A 13,424-nucleotide genomic window follows, 5' to 3' on the forward strand; every position below is an offset into this window, starting at 1 on the left:
AGGTACTTTTTTAAAGTCTGCACCCCAAAACCCAATTCTGCACTTTTTTTCGCCACCTATTCTATGGTGAAAACTTAACTCCGTTTTTTAACAAAGGCTTTTCGCACCTGCGAAAAAAGTCTTTGAAATTGAATATGGGGATAGGTGAAAATGGCGAAAATTAAGTCATCGGTGATAAATTATCTCCGATAACGGACCTTTCCCTCCAAATTGAATATGGCCCATAGAGTTAAAGTACACAAGTAAGAGAGCCTGTCTGGACTGGTCATATATGAAATGCATGGTTTATTTTAAATATGTTGTGTACTAAAATATTCTCTCACGGCTACTCCTATTTTATCTATTTTTCACCACCTAAGAGTTGCAAGTCGATTTTCAGTAGGATATTATGTGCAACCCGTTATATTTATTGGAACAACCATTTGTGGGATTTACGGGCCAGTAAACTAGCTGCAACATACTATCCACTACCGATTACAAATGTATATTACATTAGTAATTATTTATAGGATGTGTAAACAAAATGTACACATTTTATATGGGCTACAAGCACTTTTTATACCGCCTTCAATTGATGTAAAGGAACAGCTCTCATAAAAGATAGGAGGAAACACATGATATTGAAGATTCTGCTAGTTCCTTTTGAGTTGACCGTCTCTATTGTGGTGCTGCCATAAACTAATTAAAGATTACACTTGAATCCATCTCCTAGCTGTCCTGTGTTGAGTCCAGCAATCCGGGACAATAAGCTACCCAGCATTTCTGATCCATAGTAAGCAGTGAAGATAATTTAGCCAGAGGTGCTGCAGCAGCTACACACTATCCAGAAGCACAGGGCAGTTCCAAGTGCAAGTGAAGGAGCATGGTGAAGGTTAGCAAATACAGTCCTATAAATGGGGAAGGCTCTATGTTAAAATAAAATAGGTTGTCAGTGAAGACTTGCTGCAGACAACCAGCAGAAACCCCACTAACAGGATGGCAGAGTAAGCTCATGATAACATATCAGCATGAATATGCCCATAACATTCATTCACCTCCCTGTAGCAGAAAGTGTGACAACAGCTTAGTATAAAGGATCTGCTAAATTTATTTCTATAGATTGGTGAATTCCTACATGCGGCAGGGCCAATAATGTCATCAGTGTTATTCTGTAAAGAGTCAGCTATTTCACTTGTAACAGATCCCATTAATACTGTCCTAAAATGTGGGAGGGGCTGCAGCTATCACTAGTGAAATGAGGAGACAATACTTTTTTGTTTTGTTTTATCTGAGCTGCAGTGAAAATCTTACATTGTATTTTACCAAAATAGCTAATAAATGAACATTACAATCTGAGTTTTGTTGTCCTTTAATGTACACACATGAAAAACGGCAGCTAGCAAATTGTGTGTAGCAAGGAAGAAAGCACAAAAACCCTTGATAATGATATATTACAAAAGGAAACAGTAGATGTATGTTCATTTAAAGTCATTGATAGCATCCCAACATGATCACAGTAACCAATGTCAGTAGGTAGCAAGAAAAAAAAAATAGAGGTGGTTCATCTATTTAATATGAATTAAAATAAATGTATTGTTTATTTGTAATATGCTGTATACTTTCACAATTGGGAACTTCCTATGTAATACATGTATATAGGTCACACTGTTTCCACAGTTGTTAGCATATACCTGTTACAGAAATAAACAGCATTTCTTGGGTTCAGTTCCAGTGCGTTGGTGTAGTAGGAGACGGCACTCTCAAAGTTCTCCAACTTCATTTGTTCGTTGCCTAAACAAAAATACTTCTAATATTATGCCCCCTATATGAAACAATGTTGAATTGAAAAGTTACATAGGTCTGCAACACACGGGTGCTAACTTATATAATACATTAGCTTTGAATATTTTATTGTTCTAAAATAAATGTCTCAGATAAAGAGTTTTTTTTTTTTTTATCATTGGTAATTTTTAATGACAACTTATTTTAAAATTGGTCATAAGAAGCATTTTTATCACTGGACACCCCTTAAGTGTCAGAGCAATGTCCACTGTTGTCAGCAGGACAATTTGTGCAAACTGACATTAAGGGGGGAATTCAATTAGAGGCGAAATTGGCTGATTTTGCCATCGTTGTCAAAATCGGACAATTTTGCGGCCGACATCACCAAAGATGACGAAAAAACGGCCAATTTTCACCTAAAAAGTGGAGAAAACTTTTCTCCTGCCTAGGGCAGGTGAAAAAAATGTGAAAAACCCCTATTTTGGGATAAAAATGGGAGGATTGCTTTTAGAACCCTTTGAACAGCCCCATTATACTTTAGCAAAAACATTTTTTCGTAAGTTACATACTTTGGCGAAAAACAGCCGCTGAAATTTCGGTCAAGAACTTTTTTTTTTCCCGTGAAAAATGCATTTAATGTCCTGGGTCTGGTATTTCGAAGGGCAGTAAGGATGCGTCAAGTGTTTTATTCCTCACATGTGGCTGGCACAAATAGTTTTTTAAAATCGCTACATAAAAAAAATTTGACTGCGTCAGCCACGTGCGATGTTTAAAACACTGGACGCATCCTTATGGCCCTCCGAAATACCAGACCCAATGCATTGAAAAAAAAAAAATTACCAAAATTTCAAACTGACGTTTTTTTGCCAAACTACGCGACTTACTATTTTTTTTTGGTAGAGTATCATTAGTGGGGCTTCCCAAAGGGTTCTGAAAGAAATCCTCACACTTTTACACAAAAATAAGGATTTTGCACATTTTTCCCCATTTCTCAAAATGGAGAAAAGTTCTCAGTTTTTCAATGAAAAATCAGCGATAAATTATTGCAGGTGCGATAATATCGCCGGTAATTGAATCCGGCCCTTGGGTGGCACATCCACTTGTGGTATTTAGAGCCCAAGATACACACTGCAATGTTTTGTCCACCACCCATTACAACTATTTAGCATTAGTAAATATACAACATGTAGATTGCTCCCTTCCAGTAGCATTTAGATTTCATAAGAGAAATGCTAAGTCTTTATACACTCTATAGTAACTTTGCAATATTCACTCATGTTTTACCTTCTGTTTTGAGCCTTTCAGCTTCTGCTGTATCCTCTTCTGATGGAGATGCAAGATTTGTAGTATCTGGTGGCGATTCCTAAAATATCATACAGTAATCAGTATCTGGTTTATCTGGGCATTTAAAGAGAACAATTTTTCTTTTTGTTTTCAAGTATTCTTGTTGCACCTGCTGTAATCCCAAAGTCAGAGTGGTGCGGACACTATATTGCAGATATTAGGTAAGTCTGTTATTACTTACCAAGTGTCTCATGCTGGTTCTCTGGTCATTGCCATACTGCACTCCCGTGGGCATGTGTGTGTAAGCAAGAGGGCTGGTTCAATGTGTGGCGTGAACTTGGTTCTCTTTCTGATCATACAGGTTTTCCAGATGGAGCGGTTTGGCAAGATGACTGTGTAATCTCCCCAAACAGCTTCATCTTGAAAACCTGTATGATCAGAAAGAGAACCAAGTTCGCCTCGCACATTGAACCAGCCCTCTTACTCAGACACACATTGCCACGGGAGTGCAGTATGGCAACGACCAGAGAACCAGCATGAGGCACTTGGTAAGTAATAACAGACTTACCTAATATCTGCAATATAGTGTCCGCACCACTCTGATTCTAAACCTATTATTCCCAAGGTATCCGAGAGATGTCATAAAGGAGGACGGATATAAGAAGTACACTAAGAAGGAACATTTTAAAAGACTGTGACCCATTCTAAAATGTATTGAAAATACTTCCAACAGGTTTTACCCACCAGAAAGTAAATATTGCTGGAACTTTACTATTGCACATTCGCTTGAACATCCTGCCCACAGATATTGCCCACCAGACTTCATAAACTTTTTTGTGCATGTCGGTTTAGAATGCATCAAGTATACCAACAAGTAACGCACTGAATACTATGCTACATAAAATCAAACACTGTCAGACATTATATTAAATCATTAACCACCAATATAATAGAGGACATTAGAATACATCCTTATACCATAGAGCGCTTACTCCCCTCATTCTGTGACTTTATCTATATTATGCATATACACTGCACTGTCAACACAGAGAAGGGACCCTTGTTACATGTAAGCCAGCTAACATTGCACACACAAGTGTTGAGCAAATGTTACACAGGTAATTAATATCAACATGCCCCATCAAACAACTCTGTACTTTCAAAACTCGCTATGAGACGAGTGTTCTATAAGTTAACCTGCAACCATTATATAAAAATGCACACAAACTCAAAAGCTAATCTAGCCTGCGCTGGTCTGTCCCATAAAAAAAAGGGTCAAAAAGCAAGTAACAAATTAAAAAATTAAAATCAGTAAGTGGTCAGATGATGCAATGCCCTAAACTCAATTCTAACCAGGGAGGGATAAATGCCTAAGAAAGGAGAGCCCCCTGAAGGACCTTTTTACCAAAAGGCAGCCACAGCAGAAGAAGCAATGTTGCAGAACTTTAGCTGGTCGATGAGGAAATTACGTTGAAGAAGTCTAGGGATAGAGGAAGCGCTCCCCTAATTTGGCTTCCAATAATTTAAGGGCACCCACATAAACTAAATATTAAATTTTCCACAGATCATGTCAAATCAAACAAAGGTGCCCTCTCATTTAATACGGTAGCTTTTCTAATAATAATAATAATAATAATAAAAAAAAAAAATAGCAAACCATAATGGGCTACCGTATTTTTTCAGTTTTTGTTAGCATTTAAAATCGAGACAGCAAAAAACATGCAAAAATAAAGAAAAAACATTCCAATTGCAGATTTTTATTCTGAAAACCTCTGCATAGAATACTGCTTCTTTCTGTATTGGAAAAGTGGATTAATGTTGCAGCTATACCAGCAAAGTATTTCTTTGTGGTGTTTATAGGAGGTAAAAAAACAAAAAACAAAACCCATTTCCTTTCAGTTCCCTTACTTGAAATTTCAAATAATAAAAAAAAAAACTATTTTATCTACATTTTATTTAATGTTAGAATTAGTACACTACTACGGTTTTTGTCAAAAAATGCAACGTCTTCAACAACAAAAAAAATACAAGGCATAACTTGTTAGGTTCTTAATGTAAAATTACTGATATTGGTGTTGGAATGTGATAAGCGTTTACATAAATAAATGGGCTCAGTTCAGGGGACGGAAAACACTCAGCAGCAAAGGAGTTTAAAACAAAAAAGGGGGGGGCGGGTTGAGAGAAGGGCCAATACTGATCAACTCCTGTTGAATGTTCGATATGTACAGATGTGTCCTCATACACTGTTGCTTAAGTAGTGGCAAATAGCTCCACTCGCCGTGCAAGGTCCCGTATGACTCTGCATGTGCCAAGCCTCTTTTAGTGTTTTTTCAGAAGAAAATGCATATTAGTTGCAATGCGATGTGACCAAGACACACCAGGATACTGCACTGAATTTGATGTGCGACTGAGTCTGTATACGAAGTGCTATGATGCAGTGGCCGCAGCTCTTTTCCATATCAAGTTTCATTGTGCTTCATTTACAGACTCAGTCACTCACAGATATGAAAATGTTGCATATCAAATTAATCATGCAATTGCCTGGTGCATCTTAAGCTGATACAGCCATGGCCAAAAGTTTTGAGAATGAGACAAGTATTGGTTTTCACAAAGTCTGCTGCTTCAGTTTTTATGATAGCAATTTGCACATACTCCAGAATGTCATGAAGAGTGATCAGATGAACTACAATTAATTGCAAAGTTCCTATTTGCCATGACAATAAACAATCCCAAAAACAACATTTCCACTGCATTTCAGCCCTGTCACAAAAGGACCAGCTGACATGTCAGTGATTCTCTAGTTAACACAGGTGAGAAAGTTGACGAGAACAAGGCTGGAGATCACTCTGTCATGCTGATTGAGTTAGAATAACAGACTGGAAGCTTTAAAAGGAGGGTGGAGCTTGAACTCATTTTTCTTCTGTTAACTATGGTTACCTGCAAGGAAACACATGCAGTCATCATTGCTTTGCACAAAAAGGGCTACACAGGCAAGGATATTGCTGCTAGTAAGATTGCACCTAAATCAACCATTTATCGGATCATCAAGAACTTCAAGGAGAGAGATTCAAGAGTTGTGAAGAAGGCTTCAGGGCGCCCACAAACGTCCAGCAAGCGTCAGGACCATCTCCTAAAGTTGATTCAGCTGCGGGATCAGGGCACCACCAGTGCAGAGCTTGCTCAGGAACGGCAGCAGGCATGTGTGAATGCATCTTCACGCACAGTGAAGTGAAGCGAAGACTTTTGGAGGATGGCCTGGTGTCAAGAAGGGCAGCAAAGAAGCCACTTCTCTCCAGGAAAAACATCAGGGACAGACTGACTGATATTCTGCAAAAGGTACAGGGATTGGACTGCTGAGGACTGGGGTAAAGTTATTTTCGCTGATGAATCCCCTTTCATATTGTTTGGGGAATCTGGAAAAAAAGTTTGTCCAGAGAAGGAAAGGTGAGCGCTACCATCAGTCCTGTGTCATGCCAACAGTAAAGCATTCATGTGTGGGGCTCACGCACAATTTTGCCTAAGAACACAGCCATGAATAAAGAATGGTACCAAAATATACTCCAAGAGCAACTTCTCCCAACCATCCAAGAACGGTTTGGCGACGAACAATGCAGCATGATGGAGCACCTTGCCATAAGGGAAAAAGTGATAACTAAGTGGCTCTGGGAACAAAACATCGAAATTTTGGGTCCATGGCCAGGAAACTCCCCAGACCTTAATCCCATTGAGAACTTGTGGTCAATCCTCAAGAGGCGGGTGGACAACTAAAACCCCACAAATTCTGACAAACTCCCAAGCATTGATTAGGCAAGAATGGGCGGCCATCAGTCAGTATGTGGCCCAGAAGTTGATTGATAGCATGCCAGGGCGAATTGCAGAGGTCTTGAAAAAGAAGGGTCAACACTGCAAATATTGACTCTTTGCATAAACAATGTAATTGTCAATAAAAGCCTGGCACTTATGAAATGCTTGTAATGTTACCATAGTAACATCTGACAAAAAGGTCTAAAAACACTGAAGATGCAAATTCCGTGAACACCAATATTTGTGCAATTCTGAAAATTGTTGGCCATGGCTGTACACACTGGAAGATATATTGGCCAATCAATTGATCTGCCAATATATCATGTGCCAGCGATATGTCTGAACGACATCCTTCACAGACATATTGCGTCGGCTGTGCTGCACAGCCGATGGCAGATATATCTGTCCATCGTGCAGTGTGTACGGCCAGTCAGCCGACCGCGGGGAGGGGGGCATGGAGAGATCCATGGCCAGCAGGTCCCGTAGCCAAATGATGGTTGTTCAGTGTGTATGAACAACCATCATCTCCAGAATGATCTGCAGCTATATCATTTAGGTGTGTACCCAGCTTTAGTTGCATCGCATTGTGACAAAGACTAATTTTTGTCCTGGATTCAGAGTTGGCAATAGAGTAAGAAATAGCAAGTAACTGTGTACCTGGACAAACCATGTTGCAATGCAAGGGGTGTAAATACATACATTTGCATGCTGGACATCTTTATTTTTACACTGCAATTTAGATGTCAGTTTGGACACACCCCTCCCAAATCGAACTCTCTCTGAACATGTTAAATCTGCCCCATCTGTAGTGCAGCATGGTGTTACCACGATGCACAGTAACTTGCTGTTACTCTATTCCCAACTTTGAATCTGGCTCATAGTGCATTCATCTGGTCTAAAAAGAGCCAATTTGAAACTTACCTCCTCATACGAACTAATCTTATATGTTTGTTAGGCATAATCGTTCCTTTATCAAACCATGTTAACGGAATTATAAAATTAATTTCCAAAACATGCTTTAGAATTGTATCTTTCAAAAGTTTTTCAAATAATGTATCCATTACAGAAGTCAGACCCACATGTCTACAATTTCTGGCTTCCGACTTTGTTCTTTTCCTTTTTATTTTATGTTATTACAGCATCTACTTCCCATCGGTCTTGTAGTACTGACCAAGCTAGGTGGCAGTGTATGAAAAACATTAAATACACAGCTTTTATATTACGATCTAGATAAAATTGTGAAAGCCATTTCTACCTTTACTGTGGCTGCAGCAAATAACTCTGGAAGCGTTTCGGATACGGCCAAGCTATGATCTTCCATGGAAACATCAAATGCGGTTTCCAGACACTGGATTCCAACTGTGGGGAACAGATAAACAATGTATTAAAAGTAAACAATGTCAACATTATCTTTGACAATTATGTATAGATTTAAATAAAACAAAACAGGATTCATTAAATTGGGACAGTAATTTAAAATAACAAGAAATAACACGCTACAGTACTTGGTGAGTATACCCGTTATTTTCATAGTCCTTGACTGAAATGTGCCTCCATGTAAGGGGCACAAAGTGTCAGAGAAACAGGATGTACACCAGCGCCTTGCAGCTACCAACATTGCTCATTTCCCCTCACAACGCATACAGGTGCACATGTAAACGTGGGATGTTCGGGTACCATAATTCTCTGTGAATTGCCCCATAAAAATGTAAAAATTGCAAACAAGCACAGGCTGCAGAAAACCTTCCGCTCCATGAGGACTAACCAGAAACAAAAAAAGGCTTGTTATATGGTATTATTGCTTGCATGTGGAGAACATTTTTTTTTAATTCTGGTTGGTTGTTTTTTTTTTTTCTTATATTTTAAATATCTTTATTCTATTTTTAATAGTCAATAAGTTACAAGCAAAAAAAAAGAAAAATACAGAAAAAAAACAACATTCATATAGTCATATATTATGCCCAAATATTTTACAAATACCTTACATCCAGGGGCATATTTATAATGGGTGCAGGGTGTGCAGTGCCCGCACATCCATACTTTTTTTTTCATACTTACCTCTCAGGTGTCTCACGTAGTAGTGTTGCTGAAAACGACTGGAAAATGGACGCCGCTCTAGTGCTCGGAGTCTGCTGCTGTCAGTTCGCTGACAGCAGCCGGGGAGAGAGGAGGGGCCCCCTCCTCTCTTAATACGCCACTGCTTACATCACTTTATTTCACAAAGAGTATAATAGCGTTCCCGCTAGGCTGTTTTAGCGGGGCGCGGCGCCCTGCCCTCCTTCTGGAGGGCAAAAAGCGCCCTGCCCTCACAGCCTGCGGGTGCCATTCTCACCCGCGGGACGCAGTGTCCCGCGGGTGGAGAAACATGCGGTGTCCCGTTCACCACCGGAGTATAGACGCCGGGCGTATGCAGCGCTTGGGGGCTGCCGGGCATGTCTGTAAGCGCCGGGCACGCCCCCAAGTATGACGAAAAGGGGACGCGTCTTATAGTCACGCCCCCTTTTCATGACCACACCCCCTTTTTGGGCGCGCGCATAAGGTTGCCCTCTCTAGCTCGGCGCCCTGCCTGCCGCCGGAGCTAGAGTGAACACTATATAATAAAATATAATATCTACTATCCCCACTAGAAACCTATTTCTAGAACTTAAAACAAAACAAATATTTTTTTGCTGCACCTGTTGTAATGCCAAAGTACAATCAAATCTGTACAGCTAGTCATATAATAATTTTCACAAAACTCCTTACATCCAACTTCGAAAAAAGAAAAAGGGGTGAGAAAATAAAACAAGGAAAAGATAAATAGAGAGAAAAAGGGGAGGGGGGGATAGAGTGGACAACCCTTCACCATCAAAAATCATGCAAGCTCTCAGTTGTATAAATTTAAAGCTGTCGGTAGAGATACCAATTACATGTAGTAGATTCATAACATTTTAGCAATTGCGTAGATAAGTTCAGTGTTTAAATATATGCCCCCCAAATTACCCCACGTTCAATATCAATACCTGGAAGCTTGTCTATCTAGGTATATTAGATGTAGTATGCCGCTGTAACCTGCTCCAATTGAGGTGGGGAGTGGTCTATCCATTTAGATAAGGACAGTTATGGTAAAACTTACCTTTGTTAACTCTCTTTCTTCGAAGTCCATAGGGTCCACAGGGAGACAATGGGGTGCAGGTGGGACTTGGAGGACCGGACATCAACAGCAAAGCTATTCAATCCCAGGATGCTCTGGTCCTTCCCCCTATTATTTGCCCACAGCCTGAGGACTGGTACATTGAAGAGTCACACTCTCACACAGAGTCCCCAGGCGGCTCCTGGACAGAGGCTGGTACGATGGCCTGGAGAGGTGGTACATAACAAATAGCACAAAGACCGACCTGCACAAAATCCTGAGGGGACAAGCCCGCTAAATAGGATCTGCAAGTAACCAGCACAGTGGCCGCAGACTCCAGTTTATCCTTGCCTTTAGAAGGCATAGTAATGACCAGCCAGCAACACACAATCAAGGTAAAGCTAGTAACGCAGTGTGACACCCTACACAAATACAGGTAAATGTGAAGTAATAATGAACCCTACACACCTGGTAGTTGAGAGTTAAAAAAAGAGCAGCAGGGACAATCAAAGTTTTAAGACCGTATATCACAACAGCAGAGATAGCACAAGTCACATACAGCCTCGAAAGGCTGGTAGGATTTGTGCGGTGTATAACCTGGCACCAGGGAGAGGTATACAGGGAGACTGGACCTGAATCTCCTGAGACCTGTAGCTTCAGAAAAGAGGGTGAGGAGGAGGAGCAGCTCAGAGGCGGGAAACCTCGTTAGGGATCACGCTCCGGGCTGGGGGAGAGCCTACCTCCCTATCGCTGTATCAACCGCCGGGTGCCGCTGGCCTTCATTATGGTCCCCGACGCCAGACTTAACTGCCCCTGTAGTCTAGTGGGGGTGCAGACGAAACAGACACCCCACTACAGTCCTCCGTCTGGTCTCCACAACCGGAGGTAAGGACTGCATAAGTCCTTTTTTCCCCCTGTATTTCCAGAACCAAGACTGGCTCAGAGCCCAGTGCTGGTTGCGCTTAATACAAATGACCAATACGTTGTTTGTCCCCTGTATTTTGGCAACTAGGACTGGTTCTGAAAAGCCCAGTGCTGATTGTGCCTCATATGGGGGACCCCAATGTCGTTTGACCCCTTTATTTAAGGAGCTACACCTCAAAAGCTATTGGAAGTACTGAGCTAGAACTTGGCATGGACGGGTAGACCTGTTGGTCGGTGCTGCATTAAAAAAAAATAGGATTTGGGAGTAATCTAAAGCTCCAACTGTCAGTTTTATTTTGACACTCTTAGTTAGGACCACTTTTCTGCTATTCTCTATGGGGGATTTTTGGAAAGGCATAACTCAGGTTAGAGGGCGAATTTAGACTTGGGGTTTGTTTTATTAGGTAGCTATTGTTCCAGGGTAGATCCTTTTGAGGTTTAGGTAATTGAGAAATTTACAGTTTTTAAACTATTACCTCACAATTGTGCCATTATAAAGTTCGGAAGCTTCAAATCTTTGCGCAGCCTCAATAGGTGCGCCTTCAGCAGGTGTACTCACTGTGGCTTCACCTTTGTGCGCCAAGATGGCTGCCTTTTGTGGTCGTCAGCAAATCGGCAATGGTGGGTGGAACCGGTGGCGGGGACCCAGCGGCAGTGGAGCGGGCATCAGTGCGGGCTCCAGCGTGTGTTGGCAGCGGACCTGGATCTGAGAGGTTGTGCTTTAAGGGAAGGGGGCCACTTTACACAATCAACCTGGCACCCACCACCCAGGGGTGCCAGGGATAGCCCCGAGCTATCAGCTTAGGCCTGGGGTGCCCTGGAGAGGGGGAATTCTGCCCTACAGGGAACCCCGGCCTGGGCTGACTAGCGTTCAGGGTTGATGCTTCGGCTGGGGACCCGGTGAAAGGTCTCCCCTGGCTGTGGCATTAGCCCCCCGTAAGAAAGAGCTCAGTGCTGGTTCTAGAAAATAAAGAGGACCCCTATGCTTTTTGTCCCCTGTATTTTCAAAACAAGGATCGGCTCGGCTGAACCCAGTGCTGGTTGTGCTAAATACAGGGGATCCATATATATTTTGTCTCCTGTATTTTGACAACCAGGACTGGCTCTAAAAAGCCTTATGCTGGTTGTGCTAAATGCAGGGGACCCCTACACTTTTTGTCCCCTGTATTTTCACAAGCAGGACTGGCAGTGAAAAGCCCGGGGCTGCTTTGGGGGGCGCATGTCCTGTGCACTGCCCCGCACCCCTGCTGCTGCCCCACACTCCTCTCGTATCTCCCTGTGCACCCCCAAAACAACTGTGTACCGGCCTTCCTTCACCTGCGCTAATGTACCATTTTGTTGCCTTGCAGTTAGCCTGGTTTGCTCATCCAAACCCTGATAGTTAATAGATTTTAAAAAAGCAATGAAATTGCATAGAAAAAAAAAACCTTACGGTTTCACAAGTCCCATTAAGGCTTCTTAGACATGATCTGAAATTTCACAAAACCTATTGAATTGCACACTGCTCTGTCTCTTCCTCCATCAACTCCACCCTTATCCCATCTGTGCAGCTCTATCTTCTGCTCAGACCTCAGTTGCATAGACTGCATGTGTGTATTCCAATGAGCACACAATTCTGTGAATTAGCAGCTCCACCAGTTTGTGAGTGACAGCAATCTCACTTTGTGAGAGTGCTGAATCTGCAGTTAACCACAGGGTGTGATGGCATACCATATCTGTACTGCGCAAGGAAAATGTCCATTAAGTGGTCAGCCTTAATGATCGTAATTTCATTGCTTTTTTTAAGTTTGACTGGCAGAAATTCAATAGAATTTGTGAATTTTCAGATCATGTATAAGAAGCCTTAATGGGACATGCAAAACCGTAAGTTTTTTTGTCTATGGAAATTTTTTTTTATATATATACACACACACACCTACTAGTGAAGTGGACAGCATGGATTATCTTGTTACAATTACACCTGTCAAGGGGAGTGACATATTAGGCAGCAAGTGAAGAATCAGTTCTTGAAGTTGATGTGTTGGAAGCACGAAAACTGGGCAAGAGTAAGGATTTGAGAGGCTTTAACAAGGGCCAAATTGTGAAGTTAGATGAATGGTCAGAGCATCTCCAAAACGGCAGGTCTTGTGGGGCGTTCTTAGTATGCACAGATTAGTACCTAGCAAAAATAGTCCAAGGAAGGATAACTAGTGAACCAGCTATAGGGCCATGGGTGCCCAAGGCTCACTGATGCACGTGGGGAGGAAAGGCTAGCCAGTCTGGTCTTATTCCACAAAAGCGCTACTGTAACAAATACTGCTGAAAAAAAATAATTCTGGCTATGATAGAAAGGTGTCAGAACAGATTGCATCACCGCTTGTGTTGTCGTGCACTTGTCACAGTGCCCATGCTGACCCCTGTCCACCGTAGAAAGCATCTACAATGGGCACGCGAGAGTCAGAACTAGACCATGGAGCAAGGGAAGGTGGCCTGGCCTGAGGAATCATGTTTTCTTTTACATTATGTTGATGGCCAGGTGCATGTGCGTTGTTTACTTGGG

The 13,424-nt window shown here is 41.7% G+C and overlaps 1 protein-coding gene across 2 annotated transcripts in view; it reads right to left on the reverse strand.

Moving 5' to 3' along the window:
* Positions 1-13,424, reverse strand: part of SGTA (small glutamine rich tetratricopeptide repeat co-chaperone alpha) — a 41,283-nt gene that overhangs the window by 15,537 nt on the left and 12,322 nt on the right. For both annotated transcript variants that reach the window (XM_088461300.1, XM_088461301.1), the window contains exons 3-5: positions 8,105-8,208; positions 3,046-3,124; positions 1,671-1,770 (exon numbers count right to left, since the gene is read on the reverse strand). In XM_088461300.1, coding sequence (XP_088317426.1) covers positions 1,671-1,770; positions 3,046-3,124; positions 8,105-8,208 — 283 coding nt within the window. The remainder of the gene's footprint in view (positions 1-1,670; positions 1,771-3,045; positions 3,125-8,104; positions 8,209-13,424) is intronic.

This window comes from Taudactylus pleione, unplaced genomic scaffold, assembly GCF_031769625.1.
Source record: "Taudactylus pleione unplaced genomic scaffold, aTauple2 ptg001032l, whole genome shotgun sequence".
NCBI classification, from domain to species: Eukaryota; Metazoa; Chordata; class Amphibia; order Anura; family Myobatrachidae; genus Taudactylus; species Taudactylus pleione.